This window comes from Fulmarus glacialis, unplaced genomic scaffold (assembly GCF_000690835.1).
Source record: "Fulmarus glacialis isolate BGI_N327 unplaced genomic scaffold, ASM69083v1 scaffold12846, whole genome shotgun sequence".
Taxonomy (NCBI): Eukaryota; Metazoa; Chordata; class Aves; order Procellariiformes; family Procellariidae; genus Fulmarus; species Fulmarus glacialis.
This window is the reverse complement of record NW_009218822.1, coordinates 17,248-29,319: the sequence shown is the minus strand read 5'-3', so window position 1 is coordinate 29,319 and position 12,072 is coordinate 17,248. Positions and strand designations below refer to the sequence as shown.

The 12,072-nt window shown below is 44.0% G+C and overlaps 1 protein-coding gene across 1 annotated transcript; it reads right to left on the bottom strand.

Moving 5' to 3' along the window:
- Positions 1-4,357: 4,357 nt before the first annotated feature.
- On the bottom strand, positions 4,358-8,499 carry SLC31A1 (solute carrier family 31 (copper transporter), member 1). Its single transcript, XM_009580166.1, has 4 exons — positions 8,334-8,499; positions 6,061-6,133; positions 5,493-5,661; positions 4,358-4,833 (listed from the first exon to the last, which is right to left on the bottom strand). Exons 1-4 carry the CDS (start codon positions 8,445-8,447, stop codon positions 4,632-4,634), a joined length of 558 nt encoding a protein of 185 aa, XP_009578461.1. The 5' UTR covers positions 8,448-8,499; the 3' UTR covers positions 4,358-4,631.
- Positions 8,500-12,072: the final 3,573 nt, after the last annotated feature.

The following is a 12,072-nucleotide window of genomic DNA, read 5'->3' as shown; positions in this document are numbered from 1 at the left end:
TCAGTGTCTCAAGCAATGCTCCAAACCGGACTTCTTAAATTCATGCTTCAGGTGTTGTAGGTGCATCAAATTTCAGGTCAAACTGGGGAAATGTACAGAATTTAATTAATTTTCAAACTGGAAAGAGCCACAGTCTGGCCTAGGGCAGAACTGCTTTTCCAGTCTAACACCACATAAAATTATCAGGGATTGTTCTGCTATCCCAGCATTCCCAGGTCTGACAGGGAAACATCTTAGGAGGTTCCAGACATCCTTTGGTTGCACAGGGGAAGAAAAACCAACCCAGCCCCTCATTTCTCTTGTATGGGTGAATACAATCTAGAGTAAAACTCTGTAATGAGAATGGTATTCCTTCTGTACACAGACACCTTCCATGCACCGAGGGGGCTCATTATTACAGCTCCCTAAAACTCTTGTCCTTTAACTCCCTCTGTAGGGGAAAAGCAGATCTGGGAGGCACCAATTGCTCTTTCTGTCTCAGCTTTCCCCACACTCCAGGAAGTGTAACTGGACTGAAACGGCGACTTGTGCATCGGTGACTTGCCGCATTCCCATTCCAGCAGCTTCAGGGCTTATTGCTCGTGGCTGGGGCGGGCCCAGGGGACGCTGCTCCTCACTCCCATCCTCAGCCACCTGAAGATGGGCACTGAGCCCCTGCCGCTCACTCACGCCATCACAGCAGGCACAGAAGAGTCATGCCAGAGAAAAGGAAGGCCAGGCTGGAGTTGCCTGGCTGTGGGGCCGCTTGCTAATAAAAAGCGGGCACTTACTCTTAGAGTCACTTTCTGAATGCTGCAGTAAGAGCCGCCAGCCTCCACTTCAGCTGCAGTCTCTGCATTGAGGATTGTTTCCAAAACACACATCCACTACAGTAAAATGCAATCTATTTTATTGGTTAATTATATACAGGAGATTCTTGATATTCACAGTAACATTAGACAAGTTACCTCCACAAAGAGCAAGAGTAAAAACAAAAATGACAGTCCACTGTAAACAGAACTAGAAATTCTGCTGATTTGGTGGGACTGGCTCCAGGCAAACTGAAAAGGCACTCGAAGAAAAACAACAAAAGCCAGCTGACAAACACAGCCCGGATACTTTGTGCACTTCTTCCAAGATGATAATCCAGAGGCACAGAGTGTGGAGACCAAACATCAGGGTACAAAGACAGACACAGGACATCACATTCTGAGCATGCTACACGTGTGTTGACATACGAATTTCATTTACTCAAGTCTTGTAATCATTAGAGTCCTCACCTCCCTCCAAGCACTACTTAATGCGAGTTTAGTGTTATCAGGACAACTTTAAATACAGCCAGCAGAAAGGCTGTGATGGCACCAAAAGCAGTCAGTACAAGTCATCAGTAGGGAGCCCAGGTTTTGCTCAGACTCTGGCAAAGCGAACAGCAACCTGGGCCGAGAACATGGCAGCCAGTGGCATCTGGTGGACCAGGGGGAGGCTGGGACACAGGGAGGTAGGTGGCTCCTCTGGATTGTCAACATTGAACCAAAAGAAAGCATGGCCAAAGCTGGCAGGGAGACATGGACTGGAAACATCCCTTTCTCAGTTGTGCCTCGCTGTGTCAACGAGCTCAGAAGCAGAGTGGACACAGCCCTTGATCTTCTCTTCTTGACCACCTTCCCTTCAGACCTTCCCCAAAGCCCAGCCTGGGCTCCCATTTCTAACTCAGGTACTGCCCAATGCTCAAACCAGCATTCTTACAGGCCGCTGGAAGGTAGCTGGGGCGCTTGCTAGACACTTGAGAGACTTCTGCCCAGGTTCCTGTTCCCCACGCGACCACTGCTAGGTCAGCGTCACTTCCCTCTCTGCACACTGGAAAAAGCTGTCTGCCCTCTCTTGTGTGAGCATGGGCAGGAGATGACCCTTTGAAGACAGAGGTACTCATCCTCGGGGGGGAAACAATTTCAAGGGCACAGGTGCTACACGTAGAAGGAGGCAGAAAAGCTAATAAGAGAACCGAATTTATATTGTAAAAGCCACAGCTATTGCCTAACCTTCAAGTCATTCATCTCTGATCAGCTGAATCAGAGATTTCAAGTCTGGTCACTTGAATATATGCAAAGGTGGCTAAAAGGTGACAGCCAGAAGATCAGGCCAAGCAGAGGTTCTATTCTAGAGAAGGAAAGACACAGCAAGAGGTCTATGAAGTTGCTAGTGTCATCACGCAAAGTCACTCGTGACTATACCCTATAATCAGACATCCTGCAATGGCAACAACTCCATTTCATTCAAGAGAAATCAATCGGAGTGGTGTTGGCAACATCGGCTCTGAACTCCTTCAGGGATCAAGCCCCCGCAGCGTAAAGCTTTCAAAACATAAACAACCATCTCCAGCACTTAACTGCTTCAATTTTCTCTGACAAGCATTACGATTTCCTCACAGCTCTCACACAGGGTTCGGAAGGGTCTGTTTTCTGCTCTCACAAAAAAGCATGACTGCAGAGGGCACCGATTTTTACCTTCATGATAGATGCAGAGACAGGGCACCGGTATGTACTTCTTCAGGCTGTTACAGACATAACTCCCTTCAAAGATCAGACTGGGGAAGAGCTTTTCCTATCTCTCATCAGGAGGTGGCTAGAATTTTTCCATGAAAATAACTTTGCCTCTTTCATCCAGATGCAACTTTGCTACAGAAAGAAGCTCCTTAGAAACCTGAGCCTGCTTTTAATTCATCTCCTGTTATTCTGTATTTGCACTGCCCAAAGAAAACAAGATGTCCAAATAAATACCTGGCATCAACCCAAGACGGTTGACTTCAGTGTTCCAATTCAAGATCCTGGTAGTGGCAGTAACAGATCTCCTGCTGCCTTTCAAAGAAGGTGGTAGGGCGAGGGTGGGCTCTGTGCTGATGTAATAGCATCAGCACACTGAAGAACCCACATACACAGGGACAGGCCTCGCCCTGTAAGGCTTACAGGCTCAAGAAATGTAATTCCTCTTCAAAGATCAGCTTTCCTTACACAGCTACTGCTAACTGTGTGACTAGTAGCATCTGCGGAGAAAAAACTGCTACTGCGCGTGCCCAGATACTTTAATCTCAGAAGGATTCCCTCTTCTCATGGCACATCCCAGACATCAGTCCCAGTCTGAAAGTGGTACCTGTTTTTCAGTGCCTTTCTGAAAATCCCACCGTCTTCCCTTTCAGCCAGTTACTAGCACAAATTGGGCACCCTGAGTAGAACGAAGACTCCAGTTTTGCACCATACTCTGCACAACACTCCCTACAACAAGAAGCAGTTTAATAACGAAGTGCTAAACCAAAACTGCTCCCTAGAAAACCCAAAGCATGTTCTGGGCATCACACATGCAGTAAGCTGTTTTTGCCTGTTATCACAGCCTGTCTCGCCTGTGAAATGTGTAGTGCTCACAGCACCGAACGGGAAGTTCTTTACTGCACTACAACACTTGTCCATCACTAGCACTGATAACTCTTGCATTTCCAAGCTAACACAGTCACAGCATGATTATTAAGACAAAGAGGAGTCATCTGGGTCAGGAATACTTTTTATCAGCCCAAGCTGCTCCAAATTTCACCTGAGACCGAAGGCTGCTGTAGTCCTATCTTTTCTTTCTTCTCTTCCCCAAATCTCTCCTTTACAGGAACATGGTTGTTTTACTTCCTGCATCTCAATCAAGGAATGCCCTCTTCAGACTCTCAACCTTTAGTGTCATGAAATCATTATTTAGCTCTTGCCTCATTTACAGAACTAGTTTTAGTAAACCAAAAGTCTAGCTCTAGATCCATCCAGGTGCAATTCAACATGAAGTAAATGCGGGTTCAATGGTTTATTTAAAATCTTTTTGCCCTGTAAATATGCAATTGTTGTCCTGCGTCTACTCCATGTATTTCCATGATCGGGAAGTGAAAGCAGCCAAATCCAAATGTTATCACTTGAGGCTGAGTAAAGCTGCTGGATATATCAGAAGATTAACAACACTCATCATACTCTGATGGGCTTGGAGGACAGACTCATCCTGAAGCACGAGTCACATATTTATGTCAAAGTACTCCCTTGCCAGGACACACCTGAGCGTGTCTGATGTGCAGCACCAAATCTTCCTCAGAGGCTGAGTCCTTCTGCAACAGAAGGTGTCATTGGCCCCAAAAGCCACAATGCCAGGGAGATCTCCTCCCCTGGCATTATGTACATATTGAAAAAAAGTTAAAGTAAAATTAAAATAGCCATTCGCACACATAGGCTCCATTGGCAACTTTGATCTTTACCTACCGTTCATAAAACCCTCACAGATGAGAATTTAAATTTAAAAATAAAATATTTTGGTTTTTTTTGTTAAAAGAATAATTTCTACATTTCTGTCAGCCAACTAATTTCAATCACAGCATAATCTAAGAATAAAGCAAATCCTAGCCAAGAATGGCTATCACGGGACCCTCAAGAGTCAACCCTGCTGCCAGCCTGCAGCAAGGGGGAGCAGCATACCCCAGCTCCTCACATCCCTGCACCCCAGCTAGGAACTTGTGATGAACTCCAGTTGATTTTCTTTATATTGTTTCTCTTTCAGCTTAGGAATGATCCAGTCCTTGTGATGGCTGCACTTTAAGAGAGCAGTGGGGTGGAGAGGCTTCTGGGCAGCATCCAGTGTTAATGGCAGTGCTCCGTGATATCCACAACTACTGCCTTTTTCCAGCTGAAGAAGAAATAGCCTGTCCCTGCCCCTGCTGCCACAGCTATGCAGAGGTATCCGTTGTATGTCATGAAGATCAGCATGAGGAAGTAACTGACCACGACTTGAATGATGTGCAGTACAGTCTGCAGGAGGTGAGGGAAGCTCAGCATCTGCTGTCTGAGAACACAAAACCCAAAGAACAGTCAGCATCCATGAGACACAGGCGGGAAAATGCACATCCCCAAGGAGAAAACTTAGCTCTTAGGATGACAGGATGCCAAGGTGGGCATGAAATGGCAGAGAAGATAACAAAGCAGGCTGGACATAAGACTTCTGCATGCATCTGTCACTTTAACTGTGTTTTTCCCCACAGACCTGACTGATAACAAAGAAAGCATGGTGGGAGGACAAAACTTTTAGCTGAGAAACAGACTTCTACAAGCTTATTTTACCCCCACATTCAGTAAGCAGAATGGCTTCTTTTCTGAGTAGAGGCTTTGACTACCTGTCAACAGAAGGATCCTAAGTATTTTCTGTCAGGGTTGCTGGCTTTAATACCCAACTTCTGTTCCTGGGAACTCCCTAAATGTATTCATTACTGCTCTGGAAAAAAAACAGGTTTATCTGACTCCTTGCTGCTTTCCTCCTTTTGTCCCCCATCCTAAAGGGTGGCCAAGAGACTCAAGCACAGTGTCCTCCAGTGTCAAGCAGCGTCCCAACCTGGAGTCAATATACTTGCAGAGAGTAATACTGGCTGCATAAAATTTTTTCTGTCCCAGTTTTCACCTTTGTCAGCTGCTGAAGAAATTTGTCTTAGAATGAAGTGGAATTCTTACCCAACAGTTTTGTGTGTCTCCATCAAGATAGTGCCATTTGGACCTGGCACTGGCATGGAGTTGTAGCGAATGCTGACTTGGGATTTACGGAGCAGACACTCTCGGGCAATCTTAAGGCCTTCATAAAACATGGCCAGGAAGAAGACAGCCACAAAAGCACCAGCCATTTCTGACAAAAGAGTAAACATTATTGTATCTGTGCAACAAAAGACTTTTGCTTCAAAACATGTCAGAAGAGACACTGTGTGATTCAACAACTGCGTCACACTGCACAGGCTATGGCTGGGCACTGTGTGCAGGCATGTACAGATGGTAAATGTGAATTTCATCCATACACTAACTGGAATTTCACCCAGGAAGTGAAACCAGCAATCACTTTTGCTAATAAGACCAGTCAAATTCTCAAACTATACAACCACCTCCCTTTTTCTTTCATCCCATAGATGCCATTTAAAACAGACTCAACGCAGTGTGCCTGCATATTTTTGGCATAAATAGTAAGGTAATTCCTGCAACATTAATCAATTGCAAACTTCTTGTTTGGACTGGACAAGACAGTTTTACTAACCTCCAGGAGTATTGATTACAAGTCCAGAAAACAGCAATGGCACATTCTCATAGCTGAAGTGGAAAGTCATTGCCTGCCCAAAACATAAAGAACATCAAGATGAGCCTGAACAGCTCATCCTGAGATGGAGCTCACAACAAGATTTAGCAAAGGTTTTTGTATTATGACAAGAACTTAGATTATTTCAGTTCATCCCCAGATAGACTCGACGAAACTCTTCAGTAAATCTAGTGTAACACACACAAGTGAGACATGGCTAAAGATGCTCCAGGTTCCAATTCTAGTGGACAGCTCTTTTAGGCAGTGCCCCTGGGCAGAAGGCATTGTCCTTCACAGTATCTGCGACAGAAAAGTGCCTTCTCCTTGCTTTTGGAGCTCCTTTTTTCCTCAGCATTAGAAGTAGTCAGGGGTTGGGGATGTCTCTGTGGAGCTCATCCTTGCCTTCTCATGACTACTCATGGGCTAGGGTATAGGGCACTTTCTTGTCCCCACCTTGACCTCATATGAGCTCATGTGGATAAGGGCTTGTATAGCTGAATCCTCTGGTCCCATCCTGCACTGTGCCAGCAGACTATTGTCTCCCTACAGAACCTCCTAATATCCTATGGGAAACAGAGGCCTAAATACAGGTACAACAAGGAGTATTATATATAAAGCAGGACCACAGCTTCCCCTGGGTGAAAATAAGGGCTCCTGAACCTGCATAGTGAATGCTGTGGGAAGGGGAGACATCAATGATCCCCCGGCCAGCTGGGGTTCATATAATCTTCCCATCCAGGTAAATACATTGCAGTTTAGCATGTCTTGACCACAGCTGCATACAGTGTTTTCACGTGTAAAGTACTCACTAAGCTAGAGGAACTTCTCTTTGAACTCCCCTTACTGCTTAATTAAGGTTATTTGCTGAAGATCAGAATTATGATTAATTCAGCATCCATAAGAATCAGCAGACATCCATTACCCCCAGAGCAGAAATCACTATAAAACATCTTTTATAGAGTACTTCCATTTCTTCAATGAATTTAACATTTTTACATTTAAAACAAGAACTGCACAAACCAAAGAGCATTACAGCCTAGTTCCATAAACCACAGCTGAAACAGAGCCTGTTACTTGGTGCAAGTGAGGAATGGGAATATGCATACATTAAAATGTGTTCAGTCTATTATCTAGGATGCTGTACCTATTTACTTCCTTCCCTGACAGTTTTACGTGCCATGTTAACTCAAAATCTTGTGCAATTAATCAGTTTTCAGTTGCAGGGTAAGGCAGGGTCCTGTAACTATCTATTGAAGATAAGAGCACTTGACGCTTGTAAAGAAACGGCATGTATATGGAAAGTAATGGATCAGAGAATGCCAGTATTTAGCTGTTAGATTATATGAAGAGCTTCACAAGGACATCAGTGACAATGCTGGACTGCAAGTTCCACCGGCACTACTGGGTTTTGTACTGGGCGACGTTCGCAAAAGGGAAGGCTTTTTTGTCTCCCCTCCTTTCAAAGTTTAACCATAAAGAGTCACGTTTTAATAATCTGAAACTCACCTCAAAAGTATTTAGAAAAGGGAGAAAAAGTTGAAAAAGTCCCTAGAACTGGCTACACACAAACACAGATCCTATGGTCATCTCCATGGAAACTCTGGCCAGGATCTCTGCAAAGCTTCAGTGATGCCAGCATGCACAAGTCTGAACTTGTTTAAGTCAAAGTTAGCTAGAGCAGCAGGATTCAGGACCAACACAGCCTTAATGCCAACGTGGCAGAGAGCCCTGGTAGCACTTTGCTCCCCAAACCAAGTGCGTACTTGAAGTTCAGGACGAAAAGGGCACAGAGGTTGGTTGCCTGCAGGTCAGCGCAATCCATCATACTAGTGTGCAATCTTCTCGGTACTGTTTAAGGCTTTTGCTAACACTAACAGCCTGGAGAACTCCATCCATCTCCGTTTCTTGCAGGAAAATGCTTACTTTGCATTTCTGCCTTTAGCTGGCTAGAGAGCAGACACCAGGCTGGCTGCTAGAAAGGTTTTTACTGCTAGAAAGACCATTTTGCCAAAGGATCTCCAGCTCTGAAATACATTTCGTATTGCATATCACCTCATGCCACTCCTTCACTCCAGAAGAGCCACAATGGGATCTGTGTTTTAACTGGATTGATTCTATGCCTTGCAAAGCTAAGTTTAATTTCCCGTTCTCAAAAGTGTAGTCTTTAGATTACAAGTTAATCTGAACCACAGACAAGGAAAAGCTCTCTGGTTAATTATGACTTTTTCACTTACCATCATCATCATGTCAGATCCATGACCATGTCCTGGGGCTGCCATTGAGTGGTGATGTTCAGGAGGATGCGTGGTTGGCAACATGGAGCTGTTCATGTGGTGATCGTGAGACATCTTTACGACAAGATATTAAAAAAGGCACGTAGAAAAGTAGGACCCTGAAAAACAAACAAAAAAATTTAATAAGAAGCACAGAATGTGGTCTCTTGCTACTGCAAGAGAAAAAACTCTAAGCCACTGAGAACTACTGCGTCTGGATAAACTTCTGGAGCATCCTCATGATCCTGCACTCTGACTACATAGAACACACAGCAAAGCAAGCAGGACAATTTAAAGGAGGTGTGTCCCTCTGAGTTTTACATCATCGTATTGCTGCACCATCCAAAATATTCTTGCCAGAAAGGCAGCCTAATCTGATTGAGGTAGCACATGGGGACAAGTGCTCAGCATAAAGGAACATTTCTTATCTGTAAGAGGAAAAACCCAAGTCTCTTCTCAATTGCAGTCATGCAAGAGGCAAAAATGTCTCAAACCCCATTTTAAATTGCATATATTAAAGGATCAGATTACAATATTTCTCTTAATTGACAGTAATGCATTTTATTGGGAACATGTTTAACAAAGAAATTATGTTAGGTGGTACATGACCTATTACCAGGCAAAGGTCTGCAATAGCCACAGGCAATCCAATTTCATTTCCCTGAGCTTTACATTGTCACATCTCCCCTCTAATCACATTACACACAATGAGAGAAACACTCAAAAGGCTGCCAGTCCAAATCCCTAATCTGGTTACTGCAAATCAGGTATGTCTGGACACACAACGTTAAATATAAAAATATTAGATGTAGACATGGCTTCTGCACCCCAGCACAATCTTGGGATGGAACCAGGGGCAATTTCTGGTGTGAAATAAAAAGTCACCAGGTGGAAACAGCAACAGGAGAGAAAACAACCTGGGAATACCAGTCAGTCCTGAAACAACAGCATCTGTCAGCGTGACAGAGCCAGGGAAAGGCAATGCTAGCATAGTCCAAGTGAGATACCATGAAAGATAAGTAAGTACCAACACTGCTGTACTAGACCCTGTCTGAAATATTGTGTACCCTCCCAGTCTAGTCCAGCACTCAAGTAAAACCAAGTGAAATAAAAAACAAAGTACAGACACTTTGTCAAATTAAAGCTTTAAAAAAAAAAAAAAAAAAAAAAAAAGAAGGAGACGTACTTCATTCCAGATAAATCATCAGGAGTGTTCACAACTGGGGAAAAAAGAGCTTTTTAAGCTAAAAGACAATATGGTGTTTGAACAGATAGGTATGAATATATTTCGATTGGAAAGGGGAAATGAAACTCTAGAAAAGCTTTCTAAACTGAAAGCAGCACTAGCAAACAAAACCCCAAATGGTAACCAGCTGATGGTGGAGCTGGTTCAGTTTGTGACAGTGACCTTACGACACAGCTGTGCAGGAATCACCAGCGGCCCAGAACATGACTGCCAGTGCAGCCTTGCAGAGCATCAGTGACAGGGGGTGATCTCAAAAGGTTTTGGTGTTAAATTAAAAAGAGCAATGAGAGAAGTTAAAGATTTGGGGAAGATAAGGAAACTAAGTCAGCAGTGCTGGGGAAGAACTCAAGGGAAAGAATTAATACACCCTGCAAACACTGAAATTAAATAATGCAAGTAAGCACCCGTATGCACCCAAGTCAGCTGGTATAAGCTACACCAGCAATATGCAGCTCAGGTATTTTCTGCATCTCTGTGCAGATGAAGTTTGTAGCCAATCTCTTATTGCATTAGAGAACTTCACAATAACTCCCCTAGAAAGTTAACTTGTAATATAATCTAATGGCACTGGCTAAAACCAGAATGTATTCCCTGTTCATATTTCGCTAAAATTTTTTAGTTCACTCCATCCCTGATTTGTGCTTAAATATTAAGACCAGAAAAACAACCCAGAAAAATGTTCAGGGGGAGGAAAAAAGAGAGAGACTAACGCAAGAAGCAGCTCACCTGGCACAGAGAAGCATTACCAAAGGATACCTGCAGAACAAATGGTGTGATTTTCATATAGCATAGCTTTGAAGATTATACTGTTCCAGAGATGAAATGTTCAAGCGCTAGAACTGAAGTCCCAAAATACAATCACTTGGGAAAGGAATCCTCTGCCAAGACACACAAACTTCAAATTGTCTTTTGCAGCAGGGAAGGAAGAAGAACAGCCAAAGTGCTTTACACCAAGGGATCAAAGATAAGCGTGCCACAAGAGGAAAGTAGTAACGTAAGAACCTCCCCTCTCCCCCAGCCCAAATCTCGTCTCCTCCCTCGTCTTCTTTCAGTTGACAGATACATTGCTTTTGCTTTGGATGCAACATTCTCACTAGTGACTACTGTCCAATTCTATTCATTTTAGGATTTCATGCTCCCACCAAACTCTGTGGGTTCCAATACGCTCCACAGAAGCCCTGGCTGTTTACCAGATTAAAAACCTCCCTTCGTGGTTGGGCTGTGTCCAACTTCTCACTAATTTACCATCACTGGTCTTCAGAAAGGGAGAAATAGGGAATGTGTTCTCTGGATATTTACAGTGTATTAACAAACAACAAGGTCAAGTATTCACAAGTGGCTGCATGTGGATGGGCAGGGTCTTGGTACAGGTTACAAAGAGCATGCTTGATGTTCACCTGTGTAGCTCCTTCCCACCCTGCTACACTAGTGCTCCAACGCCAAATCCAACCCCCTACTGCAGTTACCCAACACTGAAAGACATTTTATGAGATCCTGAAAAGGATGGGATATTAAGTAGCATAAGAGCAAATAACCTAGACTGAGCCACTTCAGCTGTCTTTTCTGTTACTAAAGGTAACCAACATGTGGATAAATTTAAAAATAAATCACTTCCAGTGGAACACCCCAGTACAATCAGTCTCTGAGTTACAACTTAGGAGGTCTCCACCTGTGCCTTGGGGTAAAAAACAATATCTAGGGCAGCAGCAGCAACAGGTTAATGGCTGTGTAATATTTCAAGCTGCAAATCTCTGATTTGCTTGCTCGGACTCTTAAGAGACAAGCTGACTGACATGGAGCTGTGCATATCACAAAAAGAAGGGCGCTGTTTTTAACAAGCCTGACTCCATAGCTGGAGGAAAAAATCCACACACATAGGTTTCTATTATAGCAAATTCCTTAAATAGGTTTAGTCTTGTACAAACCCAGCATTTCAGCAGCAGGTATTTTTGTCTGAATGGGTGACTTGATCTCTCGCTCCACATGTTTGCACAGAGAGAGAGAGGCATTGGAGTGGATTCCTCAGCATGCTTTGGAGAGGGGATCTGCAACAGACTGTAGCTGCAGCAGGCTCAGGTATTTCAAAGCATTTGCACACCTGAAGGGCACAGACATCATGGTGCACCTGCCTTCATGCTGCACTGTTATCAGGGACGCACAAGGGGTTTTTTGTACTCTGTAGTAGCCTACTGCATAAGAAAACAAATGGTGAGACAGGAGAGAGGAATGAGGAAATCCTCTCCAGGGCTTATTTCTTTCCCTCTCGGTGCTGTCACCCCAGGTCAGAGAAGCCTCCATTTCACCAGCCCTCAAATTCTTAAGGAAAACAGCATGACTCAGAGCTACATACAGGACTTCTCTTACTTTAAGCCATCCCTTTGGAGCCGGACTGACCTCAGCACATAGGTAGGCTCTGTTCAGATAGAGATTTCTATCCCTCCGCTGCAATGCCAC

Bases quoted from the DNA above. Each gene is read 5' to 3' on its own strand.
- SLC31A1 (XM_009580166.1), bottom strand. From the start codon at position 8,447: ATGTCTCACGATCACCACATGAACAGCTCCATGTTGCCAACCACGCAT. The intron at 6,134-8,333 runs GTAAGTGAAAAA...TGTTTTGGGCAG, and splicing joins GATCTGACATGATGATGATG to GCAATGACTTTCCACTTCAG. The intron at 5,662-6,060 runs GTTAGTAAAACT...CTCTTTTGTCAG, and splicing joins TGTAATCAATACTCCTGGAG to AAATGGCTGGTGCTTTTGTG.